Source organism: Cyphomyrmex costatus, unplaced genomic scaffold (genome assembly GCF_001594065.2).
Source record: "Cyphomyrmex costatus isolate MS0001 unplaced genomic scaffold, Ccosl1.0 scaffold6, whole genome shotgun sequence".
Lineage (NCBI taxonomy): Eukaryota > Metazoa > Arthropoda > Insecta > Hymenoptera > Formicidae > Cyphomyrmex > Cyphomyrmex costatus.
This window is the reverse complement of record NW_017280155.1, coordinates 771,759-793,315: the sequence shown is the minus strand read 5'-3', so window position 1 is coordinate 793,315 and position 21,557 is coordinate 771,759. Positions and strand designations below refer to the sequence as shown.

General features: G+C 37.1%; 2 protein-coding genes across 5 annotated transcripts; both read left to right on the top strand.

Moving 5' to 3' along the window:
* Positions 1–6,543: 6,543 nt before the first annotated feature.
* LOC108779461 (uncharacterized) lies at positions 6,544–8,883 on the top strand. Of its 2 annotated transcripts, none has more exons than XM_018546898.1 (9): positions 6,544–6,742; positions 6,829–6,918; positions 7,240–7,302; positions 7,420–7,485; positions 7,565–7,606; positions 7,681–7,752; positions 7,828–7,937; positions 8,079–8,266; positions 8,643–8,883. In XM_018546898.1, the coding sequence occupies exons 1-9, from the start codon at positions 6,659–6,661 to the stop codon at positions 8,843–8,845; spliced, it is 918 nt and encodes a 305-aa protein (XP_018402400.1). In that variant the 5' UTR covers positions 6,544–6,658; the 3' UTR covers positions 8,846–8,883. The 2 variants fall into 2 exon arrangements, with proteins under 2 accessions (XP_018402400.1, XP_018402401.1); XM_018546899.1 differs by having other exon boundaries at positions 7,839–7,937; positions 8,643–8,724.
* Positions 8,884–10,883: 2,000 nt separating this feature from the next.
* Positions 10,884–21,276, top strand: geko (olfaction protein geko). 3 transcript variants are annotated; one of them, XM_018546881.1, is made up of 4 exons: positions 10,884–11,683; positions 14,428–14,772; positions 15,915–16,047; positions 20,857–21,276. In XM_018546881.1, the coding sequence occupies exons 2-4, from the start codon at positions 14,565–14,567 to the stop codon at positions 21,026–21,028; spliced, it is 513 nt and encodes a 170-aa protein (XP_018402383.1). In that variant the 5' UTR covers positions 10,884–11,683; positions 14,428–14,564; the 3' UTR covers positions 21,029–21,276. The 3 variants fall into 3 exon arrangements, with proteins under 3 accessions (XP_018402383.1, XP_018402382.1, XP_018402381.1); XM_018546880.1 differs by having other exon boundaries at positions 10,884–11,697; XM_018546879.1 differs by having other exon boundaries at positions 10,884–11,757.
* Positions 21,277–21,557: the final 281 nt, after the last annotated feature.

Below are 21,557 nucleotides of genomic sequence, written 5' to 3'. Positions count from 1 at the left end.
TAAACATGATGGAATTATGCTTTCATCTCATTTAGCATTGTTTAGCCATTTATATCGACAAACAATATATTAATTGTACCTATTAAATTATATACCGTTATTTATTATTGAAAAAAAAATTTAATTAAGTCTACTTTATTTTAATAATATAATTTTAAGATCTTTTTAAATTTTGTTAAATATATTTTTTTTATTTTATATTTTACAATTGACTCTATATTGTTTATATCTCGACTCTTACATTGTCCCTGTTCACTTTGTTTGCTTTTAACATAATTTTAATTTTAAATACACAATTATGTTCGAGATTACGCTAATGATTTATTTGAAACGCGATGCTAGAATATCGTGATTCATATAAACTAAAATAAGTAAACGATATTAGAAAAGGATTTGACTGCTTTCTTGCAACCAACGCGTAATATAAACAAGACGCTCGATTTATTTATCTTGCGCATTCTGTCTTACAATTTCATTTTCTCACCACGTTTGCTCAGCGAGTCCTGCACGCAATGATTCTCTAAGGGTAGCACACGACCGCGTTATCCCGATCTACGATTACATCTTTATGGTTTTATAACGGTTTGTGCATAAGGGATTCTCTTGTTTTAAATCCCTCGTTCCACTGAAGGAAAGAACACGCGGAATATCGTGTTTCCGTGAGCGCAAGATACTTCCCTTGGTTTCTCTTACCCTCGTGCAAATTCGCTTTATCGTCGCGATCGTCGTAGAAAGCCTCGCGCCCCTTCGTACCGACACGGGAGGACTTCGTATGTACACTTATTTCACGCTCGGTGGGACAACAAGACTCGGGAGGGAACATCCTTCTCTCGTCGTGAAATGCGCAAAATCGAAGGAAGCCGAGATGGAATATCTTTCGGTGCGCGAACCGTGATAAATTCGAGCGGTAATATACTTTAGAAGATGGATATAAAAAAGACTCTAAAGTCTGAAAATGGAGGGTTTAAAAATGAATAACAAAGGGACTTAGTAATTTGTTGAGAGATTTGGAAATAATAGCTGCATTGAGAAGATAAAGCCGCTCAGCGAGCACTCAGCGAGTATTTAATACGGTTGGTTTCTACACTCGTTATTAAATTCAGCGAAAAGCTGAAGGCAAGAATCGATCATATTAAAGAATTAACTGAGCATTCATGGAGCCACTATGTCTGTTAAAACGGAGCTATTAATTAAAAAACTAACTCTACATAAAAATATCGCATATTTAAAAAGTCTGCTTTATTATTTTGCTGTTTTTTTTTTTTTTTTTTCAAAATAGGATCACATTTATTTAATTAGCGAATTTAAAACTATAATTGCATACTTTTATTACTGATTTGTAGAGAATTATTATTAATGACGTGTATATTAAAATACATTTCTTTTTTCTTCTCTTCGAATAGTGTTCTGATTTCTTAATATTGTATAATAGTAATATAAAATTTAATTAAATTTAGCTCTAATTCCTACATAGAGCAACTTCTTTATCTTTTTACTTTACGAGTTTGCTAGAATCAAAATACTTCGCACACTGCGTTATCTCGCACACGTATAGAATGACATTAAAGCACAATGACGTAAGTGCTCGGTGACGGAAAATGCATTTCGCCGTAAAAGGCCACAGAGCTCAAGAGACTCTGTCGTCGTTTCTCTTTTTCACTAATGAATTCTTCACTCGAACGAGTAATTGGTATCTCGCATTATCCTCAATCAGCGCGACTGTCCTCGCGCGGATCTCACGGACGCGGCGAGGGGGACACCGTGGTACCGGTGAAAGCGGAGCTGAAACCGCAGCGCGAGGCTGGGTGGGAGGATGCTGGAAAACGGTAGCGAAAAGTGCATCAGTATGGGGGCTTTGCTGATTTACGAGGAGTCGTTGCTAGGAGAGCATTAATATCCGTGACGGAATATTAAACCGCGAGCATCAATGGGTAGATCTTCAAAGGGATTTCCAGGGTGTCAGAAACGAGGAAGGGAGAGAGAAAGAGAAAGAGAGAGAGAGAGAGAGAGAGAGAGAAAGAGAGAAAGGGAAAGAGAGAGAGCTGCGTCCCCGCAAGATTATGAGATTCTCGTTAAGTGTCATGTGTAAAGAGTTCTTTCATACGCGGGCTGAGCCAACCCCTGGATGGCGTTGCTCGTGAAATACCGTCAGATAAAGGTGACATGAAAATTTATCGAACGTGTGGGGGTTTTCAGAGATTCGTCCCCCCCCCCCCCCCCCCCCAGTCCTCCTCTCTGATGTTCTGTGTACGATGAAATGTAAGCTGGCTTACGCAGCGGGTTTCACCGCGGTAAGCGAAAGAAGAGAAAATTGCGCGAATAGATGCGCAAGACTCGGAGCTAAGTTTTAAAAAAGCGCTCGTGGGATTACTGTGAAATTTTTTATCACGTTTCTTTAATAGAATTTTCGTATAGACCGCGCAATGGCGCATTTATGTAAATCTCGTGTTTGATCGCGTATCTCAGTTTTGCCTTCCATGATCTCTTCGTCGCATTTTTTTTTTTTGTAATTTTTCGATATCGAATAAGAAACAGGATCGGTTTAAGGGGGGGGCTAAGGGGGCTATAGCCCGTCTTTTTAGGGGGGCCCCTTAACTTAAAATTGTATTTATTGATGAAAGTAAATAACCGAATACAAATAAATAATTAAAAATATTACAATTAATTTTGCATTCCTCGTACAATGAAACATCGTGTATAGACAATATTCAATAAAAGAAAGTACAATGAGGAATATAAATTAGCTTGTCTAGATGTAGAAGTTAATGATTTAATCAATAAATTTGCGTGCACTAATCAAGAAAAAAAAAATGTTGTAAGTGATACAACTTTAATAAAATGTGAATTATCTTCATGTGTTTATTCTTCAACATCCAGAACTTGCTTGTATCTTTTAAGCGGAATTAAAACGACTCAAACTACAAAAGTCATACGAACAACCACATTCTTAAATAGAAATTGCAAAATATATATGTATTTTGCATTTAATTTATTGTTATTCAATATCTATTATTCAATAATTTCTATTGAAAATAGGTATTTATAATATTATCTATACTATTATAAAAGAATTCTTATGAATGAAGAGGGCCACAAATACCTTAAACCGACTATGATAAGAAATCGAATCCAACTGAACGTGACACTATGGCGAAGATTTTTCTCTTCGCGCGAGACAAGAATCGGCGACTTGATTCGAAATACGAGTGGAGCTCGGAAAAAGACGGTTGGAGATAATGAGATAAGAGAAGCGAACGTAGGATCGGTTCCGGTAATAACGAGGGAGCATTTTTATAACGAGGATCGGCGTCGACCGCTTTTTCCTATGGGGGAAAGAAGCGAGACGTTCCTCGCTCGCGTTCCCCGTCGTGTACCCTGCCACGTTCCGTCCCCTCGGCGCCGCGCCGGTCTTGCGGGCGGGAGCGGACTTAATTATCTAATTAATTAACCTCAATCAGAACGATGAGTAATTTCTCGCTCGGGTGGCGCCTTTGCCGCCGAGAGACTTTCTCGTCGCGTTGACTGCGGGGAGCGAATTACGGATGAGCTCACGGCAAATCGATTATGTCCCGATGCCGTCGTCCTGAAACGGCGTGTCTCCGCCGTAGTAGTTTCCACACACAGGAGAGGGTGAGAGCTCCTCTCTCGGCAGGATCCACGCGATCCTCCTGGCGATATCCTGCTCGAGGTGGCCGACCAATTTTCCTCCCCCGTGCCTGCGCCTCGTCCGCCTTTATCTTTGGCGCTTATATACGCCGATCGCACGATAACTCGCTCGTGAAGGGCGATCGTCCTTCGTGCGGAGTTCAGCGCGGTGAGGCTTGGGTTAATTCGGGGGGGATTTTGGGCGAAGAAGATAAATGAATGTCCTTGCGAATCCCGATTGACCTTTACTTTGACTATACTCCCATATAAGTGTGTTTAACAGAAGAAATAAACGTCATATTCAACTACAATAATATCCAATGAATAATAGAGGTGTAGAAAATCAAAAGCGGGTATGAGAGTTGTCTTTTGGAAATAATTATTTAACCGAAACCATTCGAATGTTGCAAATTTTCTAGTGTCGTGTTTATTTAACCATTTAAATTGCCCGAACAAACCGATTTCCCCTTCGCCAAAATAATAACGAACCTCTCGCGGCGGGCCTCTCAATTTCTCTTCCGATGTATCTCTCCGGTCGCTTTTCAATCCCGTCTTTTCTCTCCGACAAAGCACCCCCGAAGCTACCATCCAGCTGCACCCTGCGCAGCACCGCCCCCAATGTGTAACTGACGTTTTTGACGCGTCAAGTGGTTCCATCGCGCTTCCTACCTCGAGGGTCGGCGCGTTTATCGGCTACTGTTTTACATAAACATCCCCGGGAGGGTGATGGATCGGTGAGAGCGCGAACCTGTGGACGTCGCGCATTTTGCGACGACGCGCGGCGTAAACGGTGAATATCAGAGATTCCTCTAAGTGATCTCAAGTGTTTTCGTAGTTGATTCGGCTTCTCTCACGTACTGATATATATTCACCACCGAAGCTTTTTAAGCTCCGTTTAACCCTGGCCTCGGGGCCCATCTAACTTCGGTATTTAGTTAGTCAACCCTGCCCGCGAGGCGTCATGGGAAACGACAAGTGGCCCAGTCTCGCCCCAGCTAGAGCCCGCCGATGCTCGAGCATATCACCGGCTGTGTACATATTCAGGCGTATACATCACGCTGACGCGCATGTGTGCGGTTTGTCGCTGCATGCCGAGCGGCCTATATATGCCTTTCATGTGATAATCCTTGTGTATTTAATCAGAGGACGAGTCGATGGAGCAGACTCGGTGCTTGACGCAAAAAGCAAACGATCCCTCGTGGATTAGTTCATAATTTGCTTTGAGCGGAGGGCAGGATGGAGGAGAGAGAGAGAGAGAGGGAGAGAGCACTCGAACGTGGCGGACGCGACTTTCAACGAGTGTTTATTTAACAGTTTAGATTTTTCTTCCTCTCGACTTTGATTCCTGCCGCTTATCGATAGTTGCGAGATAGTTACTTGATTTTGTTTTAAGTTTTCCTCAAATATTAGGTGTACAAAAAAGTTCTGAGCTTTTTTTTTTTTTGTAAAATCTATGTAATAATCGTATGTAATCGTACGGAAATGGCTTGCTGCGTAACGCCAAGCTGTTCTGCAAGCTCCGTTTCAGTTTGCGCAGAGTTTATATCCAGCAGTGCTTGCGATTCGTCCGTTTCAATCCTTTCAGGACGTCCAGCACGCGATTCACCTTTAAGACTGAAATCTCCTTGGCGAAACTTTCGATACCATCTTTTATATGTAGCATGACTTACAGCGTTTTCTCCATATGCAGCACAAATCATTGCAGTGGCTTCAGCAGCATTTTGCTTCAGATGAAACGCGAAATGGATGGAAAATCGAATAGGCTCTTTTGTTATTGCCATCGTGAACACTACTGATTTTTGAGGTTATGTGCATCGAACGCCAAACCGTATGGCATTTTAGAAGGCCAAATGTTAGCGCTTTAAAACCGCAAAAGGGCGGGAAGATGTATAAAATTTAAATTGTTATTTCGATTGTATGAAATCTAAAGCTCAGAACTTTTTTGTACACCTAATATATACGTTTTAGGTGCCGCTATCAGACTCATGGTGACGAAAGTGTCTGCATAGCGTAAAGTTGGATTTACTTAATACCCATGCTATTATCTCGCGGACCCTTGACGAGTTGAAGTCGCGAAATAGCACGTTTTAATGACGTGGCGGTGCTGACGTTTGAAATTTCGGTTCGTAAAATTATCAAGCTCGTCGTTTACAGCAAAACTGCAGTTCGTAGCTCGCTGCCAGCACAATAATTAAAATTCTCGTAAATAGCTGTTATACGAGTTGCGTTGTGCAGAAATGAGATGGATTGCATTTCAAGATGTTATGTGTATTTAAGTATGATAAGCATTATAGGGGCAGTTCGAGAATGTAATACTTATAATAACAGCGGATTATAACAATGATAAAAGGATAATTATGACCCTTATGCGTTCTCTGCGTTTCCTATCACTTATCGAAATTACGCTCTCTCTTATCGCGGGAATTATTCGTACTACTCGTGTTGCAACCTCTGCAATCGATAAACGCGGCCGTATGAAGTCACCTGCTTCAACATGCGCTTTCGCGCCTTAATTATGTTTATATGAAAGAGATTACATTATCGCGATCCCGCAAGGTGTTATTATACGAAACCCACGGGGGAGATAATATCTCGATAAGGGAGCTTTTCAGAAGCTACGATACTAATGCATAGAATATCGCAATTTGAAAGTCTTTAAATGCAAAGTGTCGAAAGATTTAAATTGAGAACGATTTAGAACGGGAGCTTTATCGTTGGATTGGATTGTAATTTTGTAATGAACTGAACATTTAATCGATTCTTTTAATCGATTCTTCTTCTTGAATGAAGAGCGTTCCGTTCCACGAAGTTCGGCATACAGCTTTCGCGATATTCCACTATTCACGAGTAACTCGAATGGCGGATGTAAATGAGACACATTCACACGATGCTGTCAAATCGTCCGGAAATTCTTGTTCCACGTCATATCGTTCGATCTCCACGCTCGTCGGTGTGCTCGAGTTCCTTTGATTTTTGTAACTCTTTACTTTGCTAATGGATTGTTCTCTCGAGAATGTTCTCGCAAAGATCGTGCTATTTCTCTCAACTATCGAGATCACATCCAATTTTGAAGCTTATTGACATTTATGATCGCCAGGTAACCTCCTTAAATCAGTGTCGAAACTAAATAATTTTATCATGATTATTGCTTTTGACATTTTTTCTACTTTTTCATATTTACAGTCGTTTATACGAGTATACGTTTTGGACAATGTTTACATGTGTATCTTGATGTATATTTTGTTCTACGTAGCAGTATGGTATGCTAATAACGTAAGTAGTTTGTGTAATAAATTATGATTACAAAAAAGCAAGGAATAAGATATATAGTTAAACAATATTAAATTTTAAGGGACATATATAGTTAATATATATTTTTTCTCAGAAGTCTTGTTTTCAAGATATTTCACTGGTTCCAGGCTTTTTGCTCACCCTATATATATTAATTAATTATACATATATGAAATAAATTTAAAAGTTAATGTGTGTGTAATTAACTCAGAGTTAATATATTTTGTATAAAAAAATAATATTATCCGATTCTTTAAACTTCCAATTAATTTCGATGCATTTTTTTATACCATTGTTTTCAAGATAATAAAGCGAATTGAAAGATCAAATCGGGAGATGTCAACGACAGTTGCAGAGAACAAGACGGTCAGTTCCATTTTGTTTATAAAATTTGTATGCTCATTCAAGATCAATTTTTCTTTTACATCCTTTTAATCAATGCTGTATATATTTATGTGTCTTTTTATTAAAAATTTTATTTAGAAATTAGATAGATTGGTTTTATTAAAAAAAAAGAAGGCGGAATTCGAAGAAACAATCGTAAAAACGGTTAGCAGTATTTCAATATCTTCTTATTTTTTCCTTTTATAGTAATGTTTACATGTAATTAAAGATATTTACTTTATAGACAGATGCTCAGAAAGTGACTACAAAACACTTAGAAGATGAAGTAAGTTTAAGAGTGATATAAAAGAAATTTTTCGTACTTTTACATTCAACTGTAACCGTCAAATTATTATTCAGATGCACAGGCTTAGCACGGAATTAATCACAACATCCAACAAAATTACTGGATTGGAAAAAGTGGTTGAAAAAGTAATAGTCGTCTTCCGATGTCTATTCTACTGTTAATCATTTTTATCAGCTTCAGTAATTGTTATTAAATCGTAGATGGTTTTTAGTACAAATACCCGGACAAATTACTTAGCTCAGCCGACGCTATCAGGGATGAATGTCCGAAAGAGTTCGAAGGGGTCACGAGTCCGTTCGAGAAGTTCAAGGTAAATTGAATTATTAGTAGTTATAAACATATTTCAAATAAAACGTTAAAGATGAATAAAAAGGACAATATTAAATCAGAACATTAATAAAGGATTTAATAACCGATTGTATCTCGCTACTCTACGAAATATTATTTCAAGATTCTCGAACCGTCATTTCCACCATCTGTACCACCGGAACCACCGCCTCGGAAATATGGAATCTTTGTCAGTAGACCGCCTGGGCGGAGAGCGTCGTCTGCAGCTGCACCTGCGACTCCGCTGCCAAAAATCGGATTCAAATAACAGCGCCTCTGCAGAAGCTTCTTCCGAATCTGTTAATCAATACCGTAAGACGTTAATTACACTAGTAATATTTACAATCTTCAGATATTTATGAATAAACTACGTTTGACTATCGTCTTGCTAGTAAAAAATTATAAAAACGGAGAAGTGTGCGGAATGTATACATTTACGTTAGTTTATGAAATATTCGGCCTCGAGAACTCAAGTATATCTGCAATTACAATTTTCAATACATTGAGTTTTCCGCACGAGAACTGCATATCACTCGTCTTATCACCTATTTCTTTTATGTTCATCGTTTCGCGTGAGATTTTAGATTCTAGCTAAAATATTTCTTAAATTACATTATAAAGTAAAATTTCTGCATATTTTTGAAATATATTTTTAAATTGACGCAATTTCTTTCTCAATCTCTTATAGCTACTAATAAACTTCTTTCGCGATACAATTATCATGATGGTGATCGAAAAAGACATCCTAAATGGCTGTATACAAAGACACACTCGAGACGCTCTTCTTGTTGTAATATGTGTAAGATTCAGATGGCTTCTTTGAAAAATGTCACACCTTTTACGAAATCATTGTTAGGATTGGCTACTATCTTTCTCCGTGGATATCCATAAAAACAGAATATTTGAATGCATTAGTGAATCAAAGACAAATCCCGTAATTTTAATACTTTAATATGGTATGTTATTATGGCTGTAAAAATGATAAATAAATTTGTAATAAACATAATAAATATATAATCTTATTATCCGATTTTATTCACATTTTAATTCCCCTTTTCAGATTCTCTAATTCAACTTTTAATTAAAATATTACGAAAGATTTAGCTTACTGCGGCTGCAACAGAGTTTACATTAATGTTTTAGTTTATTACGTTTTTTACTGCACGATAATACTTCTTAACATCAATAATATTAAACTGTTTATTAACTCTTAATTGGATATTATATAAGTAAGCATTCTATCTTCAATTTAAAGCTACATATTTTAAGATTGAAAACTAATTTATGCGCGATTTATTCGAAATTGAAATTTTTTTATTTGAATAAACAATTATATACATATTGTGCGCAGTAGAGATAAAATTATGCTCGCACGAGAGATAACATATTAATTAAAATAATAAAAACAAATATGTGTAATTTTTTTCCTTTTCTTTTTTGCGAATGCTTCACTGTTTAGTGAATATTCCTTATGTTTAATTTACATTCCTATACGTCAGCTGATTAAGTCGACATTAATTATGCATGAATTGTATTTGTATTCACATTAAAAAACATGAAAAATCGTATTATAATCTTGAGCGAAGTGAATATTTATGCAAACTATACCGTGGGAGATACCTTGTGACATTTAATAAATAACATAAATAAGTAAAGAGGGCTATATTTAACGAGTTTTGGTTTCTAATAATAGGTATGTATATGTTATGTAAATTGTTACAATTTTTATTTCAAATAAACTGAGCCGATTATTTATCGGTCTTGAAATACAACCTTGAACTAAAACTGAAATACGTAATATCACAAATTAAATTAACAAATAATTTAACTATAAAGAATGTATTACGAAAAATATTATCTCAGTCAGGATTTGAACCTGCATCTTCATCCCCCCCCCCCGTGCCGACGTTTTATTTGAAAGAAGATGTGCAATTCACGCTTACCACAACTTATGTCTATGTTATATATAATTATAAAATTTGAAAAATTTGTGAAAAGTTTAAAAACGCGTTTAGAAATTTTAACGAAAATCTGTAGAATAGCTCTTATAAATTATCTCGTTTATTTACTAAACTAGTATCAAGTTTAAATCGCATACTTTTATTCAGGGACGAAAAAATATATATTTAATTAGGTCTATACATATTAAAATCAGTGCATGCAATTGGAAAGTTCTTGCTACAATGGATACAATCTTTTGATGTAACAATCCGTTTCACCTGTTAATTACCCACTCGTGTTATTATCCTTTTGCTACGGATACTACAGTTTTATTTAGCTCTGTGTTTCCCAAGTATTTTCACACGGTACCATTTTCGAAATGTAGCGCGGATATCACGAGACCATTATATGCTTTATCGAGATTAGGATGAAAGGAACAGAATTATTTCCCGTTCGTGAAATTAATAAAAAAAATAACTTTCACATCAGTTAAAAGCTACTGTTTCTGAATGTATACACTGTAAAAAATAAAATGTTAATATTTTTGCATGTCTCAGAAAATCCACTCAACGTCTTTGAGTTAAAATTAACATTTTATTTTTTACAGTGTATTTTGTATTTATTTTGTTCATTTTGAATTCATTTTCCATTAAAATAGTAACAAGATTTTTGTTCAATCTGGAAATATTGTAGTTTTTCAGTCACTCGACACAAAAGGTACTACTTTTTTCCGTTTACCGAAATGGTTTCGACTTCAAACTGTTACGAGGTGACTTCCTACGGAATATAATTGTCAGTGCACAAAAAAAAAAACAGCGCGTTTTCTTATGTGATCCACTTCGTACGAGCCGCAGAACTGCGAGCGATCGAAACGCATGGACTTGCGAGCGATCGGCCAACTTTCACTGACGACTCGTTAGGTTCGCCGCCGTGGTTTCGAGTCATTCACAGTCATTCCGCGACTTCGACGGTTCGCAGTAGCGCCGTTCGTATTTCACTCCTCTTTGGAGACGGCAGCTGTCACCTCAAAGTGCACGTTTAGTGATAAATCGGCGACAATACGGCGACGCGTAGTGACGCGTTTTGCAAATTTCATGTTACGCTCCACTATTTCCGGAACGTTAGCTTGTTTTTGGCGTCTCTCGCGCGAAACGTCTCCTGGTGACATACAGTGATATTCGACACCCAACATTTCATCTGGATATTTTTCCAACGGCGAACCCTTCGATTGTGCGTAATGGAGAGACAGAGGAATTTGCAGCCGCGCAACGTATACAATCGCGGTACCAGCGCGCGATACTGAGTTACGATCGGTGGAGATTTCGATTTACGCGCGATTTGATTTAGCGAGCTCGAGCGTTTGGAACGCGCGCGCCGTGTGATTTTCGACGTTTCGGGGATTGATCGTTTCCGTTCCTCGGTTAATTGCTTTCCGAATATTTCGCGCACGCCGACGTGTGCGATTTTGACCGGCAAATCGCATCGTTCGCGCTCGCAAGGTATATACAGGATTACCTCGCGCGCGAATTGTAATCGACAAACGTTATTCGCAAATGCGAGCCACTTCGGAAGTGAGTTCCGGCGCCACTCCCGCTCGACGACGACGGTGTTACAGTTCGCTGGGAGAGGTCTCGTGTCGCCGTGTTTCTCAGGATAAGGGAGTAGAAGGAGAACTCCCGTTACGATTTCGTCGGTCGTTTCCGAGTACGCTAGAAGTGTATTCGACGATACAAAGGAGCCGTCGACGTCGCGGCACTCGAGAAACGAGCTTTGTCGCTTCGGATGAAAGTAAGACGGACATCGTAAGAGGATTTAGCTTTATTGCTGCAGCGAGTCTTGAAGAAAGTGGAAGTTAACGGAAAGTGAGAGTCTTCTCTGTTCTTTCAAGAGAGAAAGAGAAGGAGAGAGAGAGAGAGAGAGAGGGAGACCGGTTCACAGCGTGTCGGCTGTCTGGTCGATTGTATCGATCGCGGGTCCAGGGACAGGTATTTGTTTGGACGATCATGCGTATAAGAAATTGCCTACCTTTGGAAATTCAGGTTAAGGCAAACTTATACCTCTCCTGGAGTCGCGGAGCGCAATCGATTTGCACGTTTACGTAATAATACGTGATCGTTGAAAGTGGCGGAGTCATCGCCACGAATCGACGTTCATTGCAAATTTGCATCATAATTTCGCGCAGTTGTGATGGATATCATGTTCTCTGATGATACACGCAACGAATGAGGAATTGGAATAATCTGAAATGATCTAATGGATTTCGATATAATCATCACTTTCATTTTATGTTATACACATCATGTATTATATATGTATACACTAGTTAAATATTAAATCTTATAGGACCGTTGTGAGAAACACAACCAATGAGAAATTGCCTTTAACGATCGAGCCGGATCTTAGGTGCTATTGTAATTCCGTGTGAATTTATATATCACGGATGTAGTCTTTGAAACCGAACAATTATCCGGTCTTGAAACGCTACGCTACCAAGGTAAGTCTGGTAGTAAACCGCTTGCACGGAATGTAAGAGATCCGGGTTCGACTCTCGGCCAAGGTAATATTTTTCGCAATATAAATTAATTATTTACAGATTTTTAATATGTCATTTATTGATTCACTCAACATTATGAAAATCCAAGATGCTATGAGCATCAAAATTGTTAAACTGGTAGATAATTTAACTCGTAATATTATTGCGGTAGTTTTCGTAGAGTAGCGTTTCAAGACCGAAAAATTGTTCGGTGCGCGGTTTAAAAGACTATATAAATATATAAATTCACACGGAATTATAATAGCACCTAAGATCCAGCTCGACTGTCAAAGGCAATTTCTCATTGGTTGTGTTTTATACACACTAGCGCTCAAAAGTCTTTCGACAGCATTTTTCAGAATTATTTTATTATTTGCAATTTTACACGTTATGTCATATTACATAAAATAAACTATAAACAAAATATTATAAATTAAGAACAAAATTGACTTTTTATATATTGGATGATATCATGAAAAACAAAATGCATTTGGTTGAGGCTCATAAATGTTTTGACATGAAATAAAGTCACTAAAGATAATGCAAATATGAAAAAAATCATGATATATTTTGAACAAAAATAACACAGAAAAATATATTTTGACGTTATAATTCTAATATCTTTGCGTAACCATTTGCTTGTATTACGGCTCTTCACATCTCCTAGGCATAGACTCAATAAGTTTTAATATTGTATTTTGAGGAATTTTTTTCCATACACTTTACAAAGCAAAAAAGAAATCATCTATAATAAATTAGAAAAATTTCTTATTCCAACTCGTCTCTTTAGTTCATCCCATAAATGTTCAATCGGATTTAAATCCGGGCTTCAATTAGGCCACTCTGAAACATTTCTTCTTTCGAGAAATATTGTAATAGAAATTTAGAGCGATGTTTTGGATCATTATCTTATTGGAATATCTAATTTCGAGGCATATTCCTTCTTGCACAAGAAAGCATATGTTTATCTAAAATATGCTTATAAACAAAACGATCCAAAGTATTTTCTATACGACATAGAGGACCGACACGTCTATTAGAGAATCATCCCCACGTCATAACACGTCCTTCCTCATGTTTTACGGTAGATACTTGGTAACGTACTTTAAATCTCTCGTTCTTAGAGCGACGAATATACTTTACGCCATCAGAGGACATTAAATTGAATTTGCTTTCATCGTAACACTCTGGACCACTTCTCAGTTGTCCAATTACAATGAATCGTCGCAAAAACAACTCTAGCACTTCTATTTTTAGCACTAATAAGAGATTTTTTGCTTGGACGACGACCTAGCAGTCCTTGATCGACTAATAGACGCTTTACAGTGGAAACATGAACGTTCACTGCATAATTCTGCCGTAAATCGTCAGTAATTTGTCGCGCAGTCTTACGAGAGTCAGCAATTGATTGTCTCTTTATTATTCTTGTCGTTGTTTTCGTAGATCGCCCTTGTTGAAATTTGTTGTTGACATGGACTCGAATCCTATAAAGACGATTCCAGACATTTACTATTTAACGAGATATCCCAAAATTGCGGGCAACCTCAGCTTGATTGCGTCCAATTTTTAACGCGCGTATTACAACTTCCTTAATACCGATTGAGTACTCCTTACGTATTTTTGTCATATTCTACATAAGAAAATGTTAAACAATTTAACAATAATAAAACAACAACCAATAATCTTATATTTAATGTTTAAGCGTAACTTTTAGGAAAAACTTACGTGTCAAAAGATATTTGAAGCGTCTTTCAAGCGCAATTTCGTGGCAAAAAATGTCTATCAAAATCTATTAATGTACTGCAGTAAACACTATTCTCATATAATATCAATATACCTAACAATTAAACGAGACAATGTTACTAACTATACTTATAAAAGATTACTTGTCGGAAGACTTTTGAGCGTATATAACAGAAAATACTTTAAAATAAGTAGATTTTTCTATTTGTGCGAATTTATTCTTTAATTAATCAAACCTGCTCGATATTTTTTTCAGATGTAATTCTCTACATTAGTGGATTCGTGCACTATTACATCAGACTCGCGCCTGAAAAAACTGTCACGAGATTGACGTCAAATTAGGATAATCTCTAGTCTGACGCTCGCCTTATTGAAAAAAAAAAAAAAATCGACATGGATACCAGTACGGTGCGATTAGTAATATTTTTGGGCATGTTTCTGATTTTCGCCGGCGATTACAGCGCGTTTATCGCTTCGATTTTCGGTAACGCAACGGAGAGGAACATCACTGATGCTATGAGAGGACCCGAGGCTCAGCTTAAAGGGCCACCCCGTGATAAGATACCCGTTGTCTCGAAAAAAGACATCGATAAGAATGACGGTAAGGATGAGGTTATCGTGTAAATAATGCGCGACGTAACACGAATAACTTTTTCACAAACGTGGTTACGAAACAGAATTTAATAATACAATCCTTTCTTTCTACCCAACGTAAAACCATATTTACTTTGGCAGCGAGCCACGGATGATATCTGAGCTGTAATTTTATGCTTTGTAAGATACCCTTGCGTTTAAACTGCTTAGCATTTTCCTTCTACAATCGCTATTGCATAAAAATACACTCGCATGCGAGATCTACGTGCACACATATACGATATGTCGTCATATATGATTATTCATCGAGTTACGCTTGTTAGTTCGCGTGGAGCTAATTACTACTCGGCGAATCGACTAATTAGCCGCGCACTCGTCCGTGTTTTAATGATTCGACAACGTTATCGAAATCCCCTCCATTCTCGGAAATGTACGCGCGTCTCATCTGTCTCGCCGGCTTATCGAAATCTCGCTACGAGTATAACCAGTTCTCGGTCGAGAAAATGCTGTTGGAAAGTGGTCTACGATAAAGTCGGCTTCAAATCCGATTATAGAGTGAACGCGCGTAGGATGTTTTAAAATATTTATAGATTAATAGTGTAATTAATGAAGCGTGTTAAGTACGATTCTTCGACGACAATATTTAATTAACGGTTGCAATTGTAACACATTTGTGATTTTCTATATTCATATTTTCTGTTCATTCGTCACTTAATTGTTCCTAAATATTTTCTAGTAACAAATTAATATCGTAATACTGTTTATCAATATCGGAGAAGATATGATAGAAACTATAATGATGTACTTACAAAACAGTAAACAGAAAAATAGAATAGCTATAATACTAATGATATTTGTATACGAATTAAGTTTCTAAAGATCTGGGACGTAACGAGAATATACTTTTGTTTCTGAAAGTAAAAGTGTCCTTGTCACGTCCGAAGTCTTTAGAAATTGTCGACCCGTGTTCTGGGCTTTTAACTTGTCACTTACTTTACAGCGAGATTAAACAAAGCCGGTCGCTCGTTCATTCGAATACGCGCAGTCATTCGGAATAATATCTGTGATCCATTAATCGCCCCATCACTCAGAATGATATTGCATGTGCCACGCGGCATAATTGACAGTGTGACTCCGATTTTTGTACAGTCGCCCTACGCCGCGCGAAGATGATGACAACGATCAAAACTGCGTGCCTGCCGAAGCTAATATGCGAACTCACCAAGTCCGTCCACCATGACCAACTGAGTGAAATGGAGCGATCGCTTTTAAATCTTATAAGGTATGCGCGGCTGCTTTTACGCTCTACATTTATTTCTTTATTCTATTTACATTACGGGAAGGGAGAAAGTGGCGCGTTAATATTAAACAATTAACAAACAGCAAACTCGTCGTCACTGAATCGCAAAGATTGATTTTTGACTTTCGATCGGAGTCGCGGATTTTTGTCGAAACTAATTCGGGAAGAATCCGATAGCAGCGGTTGATAGGCTGCTCAATTTATTTTGATACAATAAAGTGAGAATCTACTTTCGTTGAGGCTCTTGCACCCGATGTTCTTACTTTCACAACTTTCGATCGGCATTGCTACTAAACGACTACGAGTCCGTCGACCCTGAAATGCAGGCGCTATCTGTGAGGAGTATGAAAAAACGTTATGTTTCTCTCTCTGGTCACGCAAATAATGGCACGAGGAAAATTGCTGAGAATGTAATTTTGCGCGAATTAGCTGCGTTTCTTATTCAAAAGTGCAAACCGATGACTGTCCGCCGCAATGATGAATGGATCGTGTCGAGAAATTTCGCGATCTTCAGTGAAGCTAATAATCGCGCGTGCGTCACAATTATATACAGGACGTTTTGGAAAACGACGATGTAAAAGCGACTGCAGGAAACGAGATACGCTTGCCAGCTCGGGAAAATTGGGTGCACGCTGTGCGTATTTTGCAATTTTCGTTTCACGATCGAATGTAAAATGCGGGTCCCACGTTTCGTACGCACGTTTCCGCTGCGCTATGCGGATAATGCAAAGAATTATACCGCGAATTCGTGCTTTACGTTCCGATTAAAAGCGGCGTTACGTTAAAATGGACTTTGCTGGAAAATCGGGAAACGCGGTATCCATCTGCGTTTAAATCCCCATATTTGCACAGCGCGGAATGTACCATCGCGGTGGATATGACGTACAGAAATGTTCGACATGGACATATTAATTATACATTCGTGAGTGTTAGTCCTCGCCACGCGAACATGTATTCGTTGAATTTGGCATATTTAGAATATTGGCATATAAAAAACGGAGAAAAAAGCGTCTTTTTTTTTTTCAAATTAACTTGGTAATCTAGTCTGTGATATAACGAATCAGTTATTTTGAAAATCACAACGCATTGTAAATATATTGGGAGTACAAATTAGTTCGGTCCGTTTTTTGTGTTCAAAAATGCATTTATTTCAAAACACAATGAATGAACAGATTAATTAAAGTATTGTCCATCGCTGGCTACTACTTCTTTCCATTTCGAATTCCATCTCGAAAAAATGACTCGTCTTTGGAGGCGATCATCTTTTAGAAAACAGACCGAATTAATTTGTACTCCCAATATCATCTTATAATTAATTGCATTTCAATAATTAATACAAATCGAAAGGGCGATGTAAAAGTCAAAAGTTTTTACATTTAAAAATAATATTACAATGTCAACATATTTAATTTTAAATTTGAAAAACAATAGAATATAATTACAAAAATTACTTAAAACTAAATCTATTGTTCTTCAAATTTAAAATTAAATATGTTGACATTGTAATATTATTTTTAAATTACTTAAAACTAAATCTGTTGTTTTTCAAATTTAAAATTAAATATGTTGACACTGTAATATTACTTTTAACTGTAATTTTACTTTTAACTCTTACATCGCCCTTTCGATTTGTATTAATTATTGTTATATTAAGAGTCCTTGAATATTTTCATCTTAATTGCATTTCGTGAATAGAGAAATATAATAGTATGTAGCAAAATTTAAAATTTATACTCGTAGAATCCAAATCTGTGGATCATATGTACAATATTATCGCAAATTAATGATTATGTCGCACGTATTTTGGAAAGTGGCCGACTGAAAGCTACCGCGAAAGTATAGTTGTCTCTTATGTAAGTATCGTCCGAAAACGCGCAGCTCTTGCTGCACCTCGTAACTATCCGACGGATACTTTCCTTTTCATTATCCAATCTGTATATACTTTCTCCGCAACACATAGTATCTCTCGCATCTGCTATTCGACTCTTCCCGGAACTCCGACTTCCTTCTACAAACATTTCATCGGTAAACGACGCGAGCTGATAGAAAGCAACAAATACTTACAATTTCGGTAATCAATTCATCGCTTCTGATTAAAAAGATCGCTCGATCGTTTCATACTCGTCGTAAGCTAAATACAGAAGTGTGTCTCCATTTTCAAATTAAACGTAAATTTCTCGTATTATTCATGAATGAAGTACAAATCCTGCAGGAAAGTATACTTTTTATTTAACATCTTCTTAGCTTTGCATTTCTTATGTTAATAACTAGAAATTAAAACTTTTACTCATTATTTCATTATGTCTTTTCTCCAACAATATTTGTTCTATACTGTAATCTACAGAATGATAATTCAAATAATAAACGAGTAAAATAAATGGTTATCGCAATTCGACTAAATAACAAAAATTAAGGGCATGTTTGTACAATATATCGTAAATCGGATTTTAAGGATATTATCCCTAAAACGAGCTCGAATAAAAGTCTCATATTTATTACGGCCGTTTATTTCCATGTGTTAAACGAAAACGACGTCGACGAACGGTAAAATGAATCGACGCAGAAAAGCGAGTTCCATTAGAAAGTATAATGAACCAAAACGACAGCATTGTCCCGACATATAGTACACTTTTGTTTTCGTTTAAAAGCACAATATTTCTTTACACCACATTGCACACTCATTAAAAGTTACACGTGTAACCGTGATAAGATAAAAATTCCGCAGTCCGTATTAAATTGGAGACAGAGAAGTGTTTATATATATATATATTAAAATAGAGGCAGAGCCGGCTTAAGGTATTTCTGGCCCAGGGGCTGATGTTAAAACGGGGCCCCCTTCATTCATAAGGATTGTTTTCTAATAGTATAGATAATAAATACCTATTTTCAATAGAAATTATTTATTGAATAATAGATATTGAATAACAATAAATTAAATGCAAAATACATATATATTTTGCAATTTCTATTTAAGAAACGTGGGTTGTTCGTATGACTTTTGTAGTTTGAGTCGTTTTAATTCCGCTTAAAAGATACAAGTAAGTTCTGGACGTTGAAGAATAAACACATGAAGATAATTCACATTTTATCAAAGTTGTAGCACTTACAACTTTTTTTTTCTTGATTTAGTGCACGCAACGTCATTATCACCTACAACTTTTTTTTTCTTGATTAGTGCACGCAAATTCATTGATTAAATCATTAATTTCTACATCTGGACAAGCTAATTTATATTCCTCATATATTGTACTTTCTTTTATTGAATATTGTCTGTACACGATGTTTCATTGTACGAGGAATGCAAAATTAATTGTAATATTTTTAATTATTTATTTGTATTCGATTATTTACTTTCATCAATAAATACAAGTTAAAGGGGGCCCCCTAAAAAGACGGGGCTCGCCCTTAAACCGGCCCTGAATAGAGGTCACAACGTGGAAGGGACACGATTGTGGAAAATAACTAACTTTTGTATTAAAACTTTCTGAAAAGTTTCTAAATATAATTATAAGTATAATTACTACAGATGGAGTAAATGCAGGCCGCGTTATCTTTCGCACGTCTTCATTGTCTTTTCGGTTGCGTGAAAGCGCGGGGGCATCCCTGAGCGAGAGAGAATCGCCCTAAGAAGGATTCCTGCGCCGCAGTTAATGTCTCGGAAGGATCCAAGCTTTATATTTACTTTTATGCCTGCGTAAACGCCAGTCCATTCTGATGCATCTCAGGACTCGATTTTTATCGGCGCGGATCGCTCCGGGTTAAACCGATCAAGATGGAGAGGCTAAGAAGCCGTTTTGCGTTTATTCGTTCTATCCCCTTCGAAGCTGGGAATCGTAAAGAGGGGAAGAGCTTTCTCTCTCTCTCTCTCTCTCTTTCCCGATGAAGGAAGACATCTTCCGTGGGAGTCATGCGTGACGAAACTGCCGCGCTTGTGCTTTTCCGGCAAGTCGAACGGTCTCTTGAAGAATTCAGCGCGGTATATCCGTTCGCTTTTGACGAGATCCAGACGATTTTTAACGCGAAAAATCGTCAGCGATCGACACGTCAATTTTAGTTCCCACGGAAGTCTCAAGGGAATAGGTTTGCATTTGCAGAGCAACGTACGTGAGAATCTTCGCGAAAAAAAAATCCGGAAGAAAGCGATTTGCCTTGCCGCTTGTGTTCCGGTAATAGTTTTACTTCAATAACGCTTTCTACAAACGTTTTCTAAATTATTCTTTTAACCAGAGAGAAAAAAAAGAACGAGAGAAACCGATGTATTACAGATTGTTTAAAGTAGAGGGGAGATTTCCAATTTAATTTTATTCGAAAAGAGATGGACGGGTTTGTTTCCTCTCAACTTATCTGAAAATGCAAATGCGGGTGTATTGAGGCAGAGAAAGGATCCGATAATGTATCCTCGTTTTTGTTGGGTGTAACTGGACTTTGTATTAACACGTTTACAGTCACGTTTGGTGTCGATATCGAAAGTAAAAGGTGAGTCGCCTTGTGCTAGTTCTTATGCAGGTAAACCAGTTTCACATCGTCGACTGTTTCGATATTCGATTCGGTTTTGTAGCGCTTTGCCAGACGGAGAATATTTTTACGACAGTCACGCGCACGACATTTAAAACGCATTCTATTATACACCACCATGTAGCAACATTTTTATACAAAGATATTGATGTGACTCTTAAAAATTGATTTTACAATAAATGAATCGATTTTATCATGCCAATACATACGATGATAATTGCATCTTGCGACGCAGGAAATTGATTACGCTGATAAAAGCTCCACTGTTACTTTCAGGGATACAAGTCTGAGCACAATGGCGGAAGTGCCGTCGAGATACCACTTCGCGGCTCACATGGGTCAACTGATTTCCGGCATAGAAGGTCAGGGCTGTCACAACTTTTACCCGACGTGTCCGTTGCCGGGTATTAGAGTTCTGAACATGATGAAGAAGATTCGTCTGCGCTAAGGAGCCATCATCACCGTCGAAATTGACGATCGTTAAACCTGTGATACTGTGGATACTTTGTTTTTGTTTCGTGCTCAGAAATTCAATTCGCATGATGACAAATCACGTTTTTGCCGACGTAACATATAAACGACATTCAAATTCTCGTGATAATAATTTTAATTACTGAGGGGGAGAAGAGTAACAATATTCCGTGACATTGAAAATCTCGTTTTAATCCTGAAATAAAAATTTTAGCACATAAATTCACGTCGTAAACTGTTAAAATTATAGAATAGTGTTCGAATTAATCGTCGACACTTAGTTTATTTTTAATTAATTTCAGAAAATTATTCCGTTAATCTCTATAATATTCATGTATTCGTATGGATGTATTTGTACTAAATGTTACTGTTTATTTATTTATTAATAAGAAAATACTCATGTCTTGCTTATATATACGTGTCTCTACTTTCACTCACTTTTGATACACTGCGTGGCCTTGTAGAATTTATTTTTAGATTTTATATTTTTAAATTCCTATGTAACG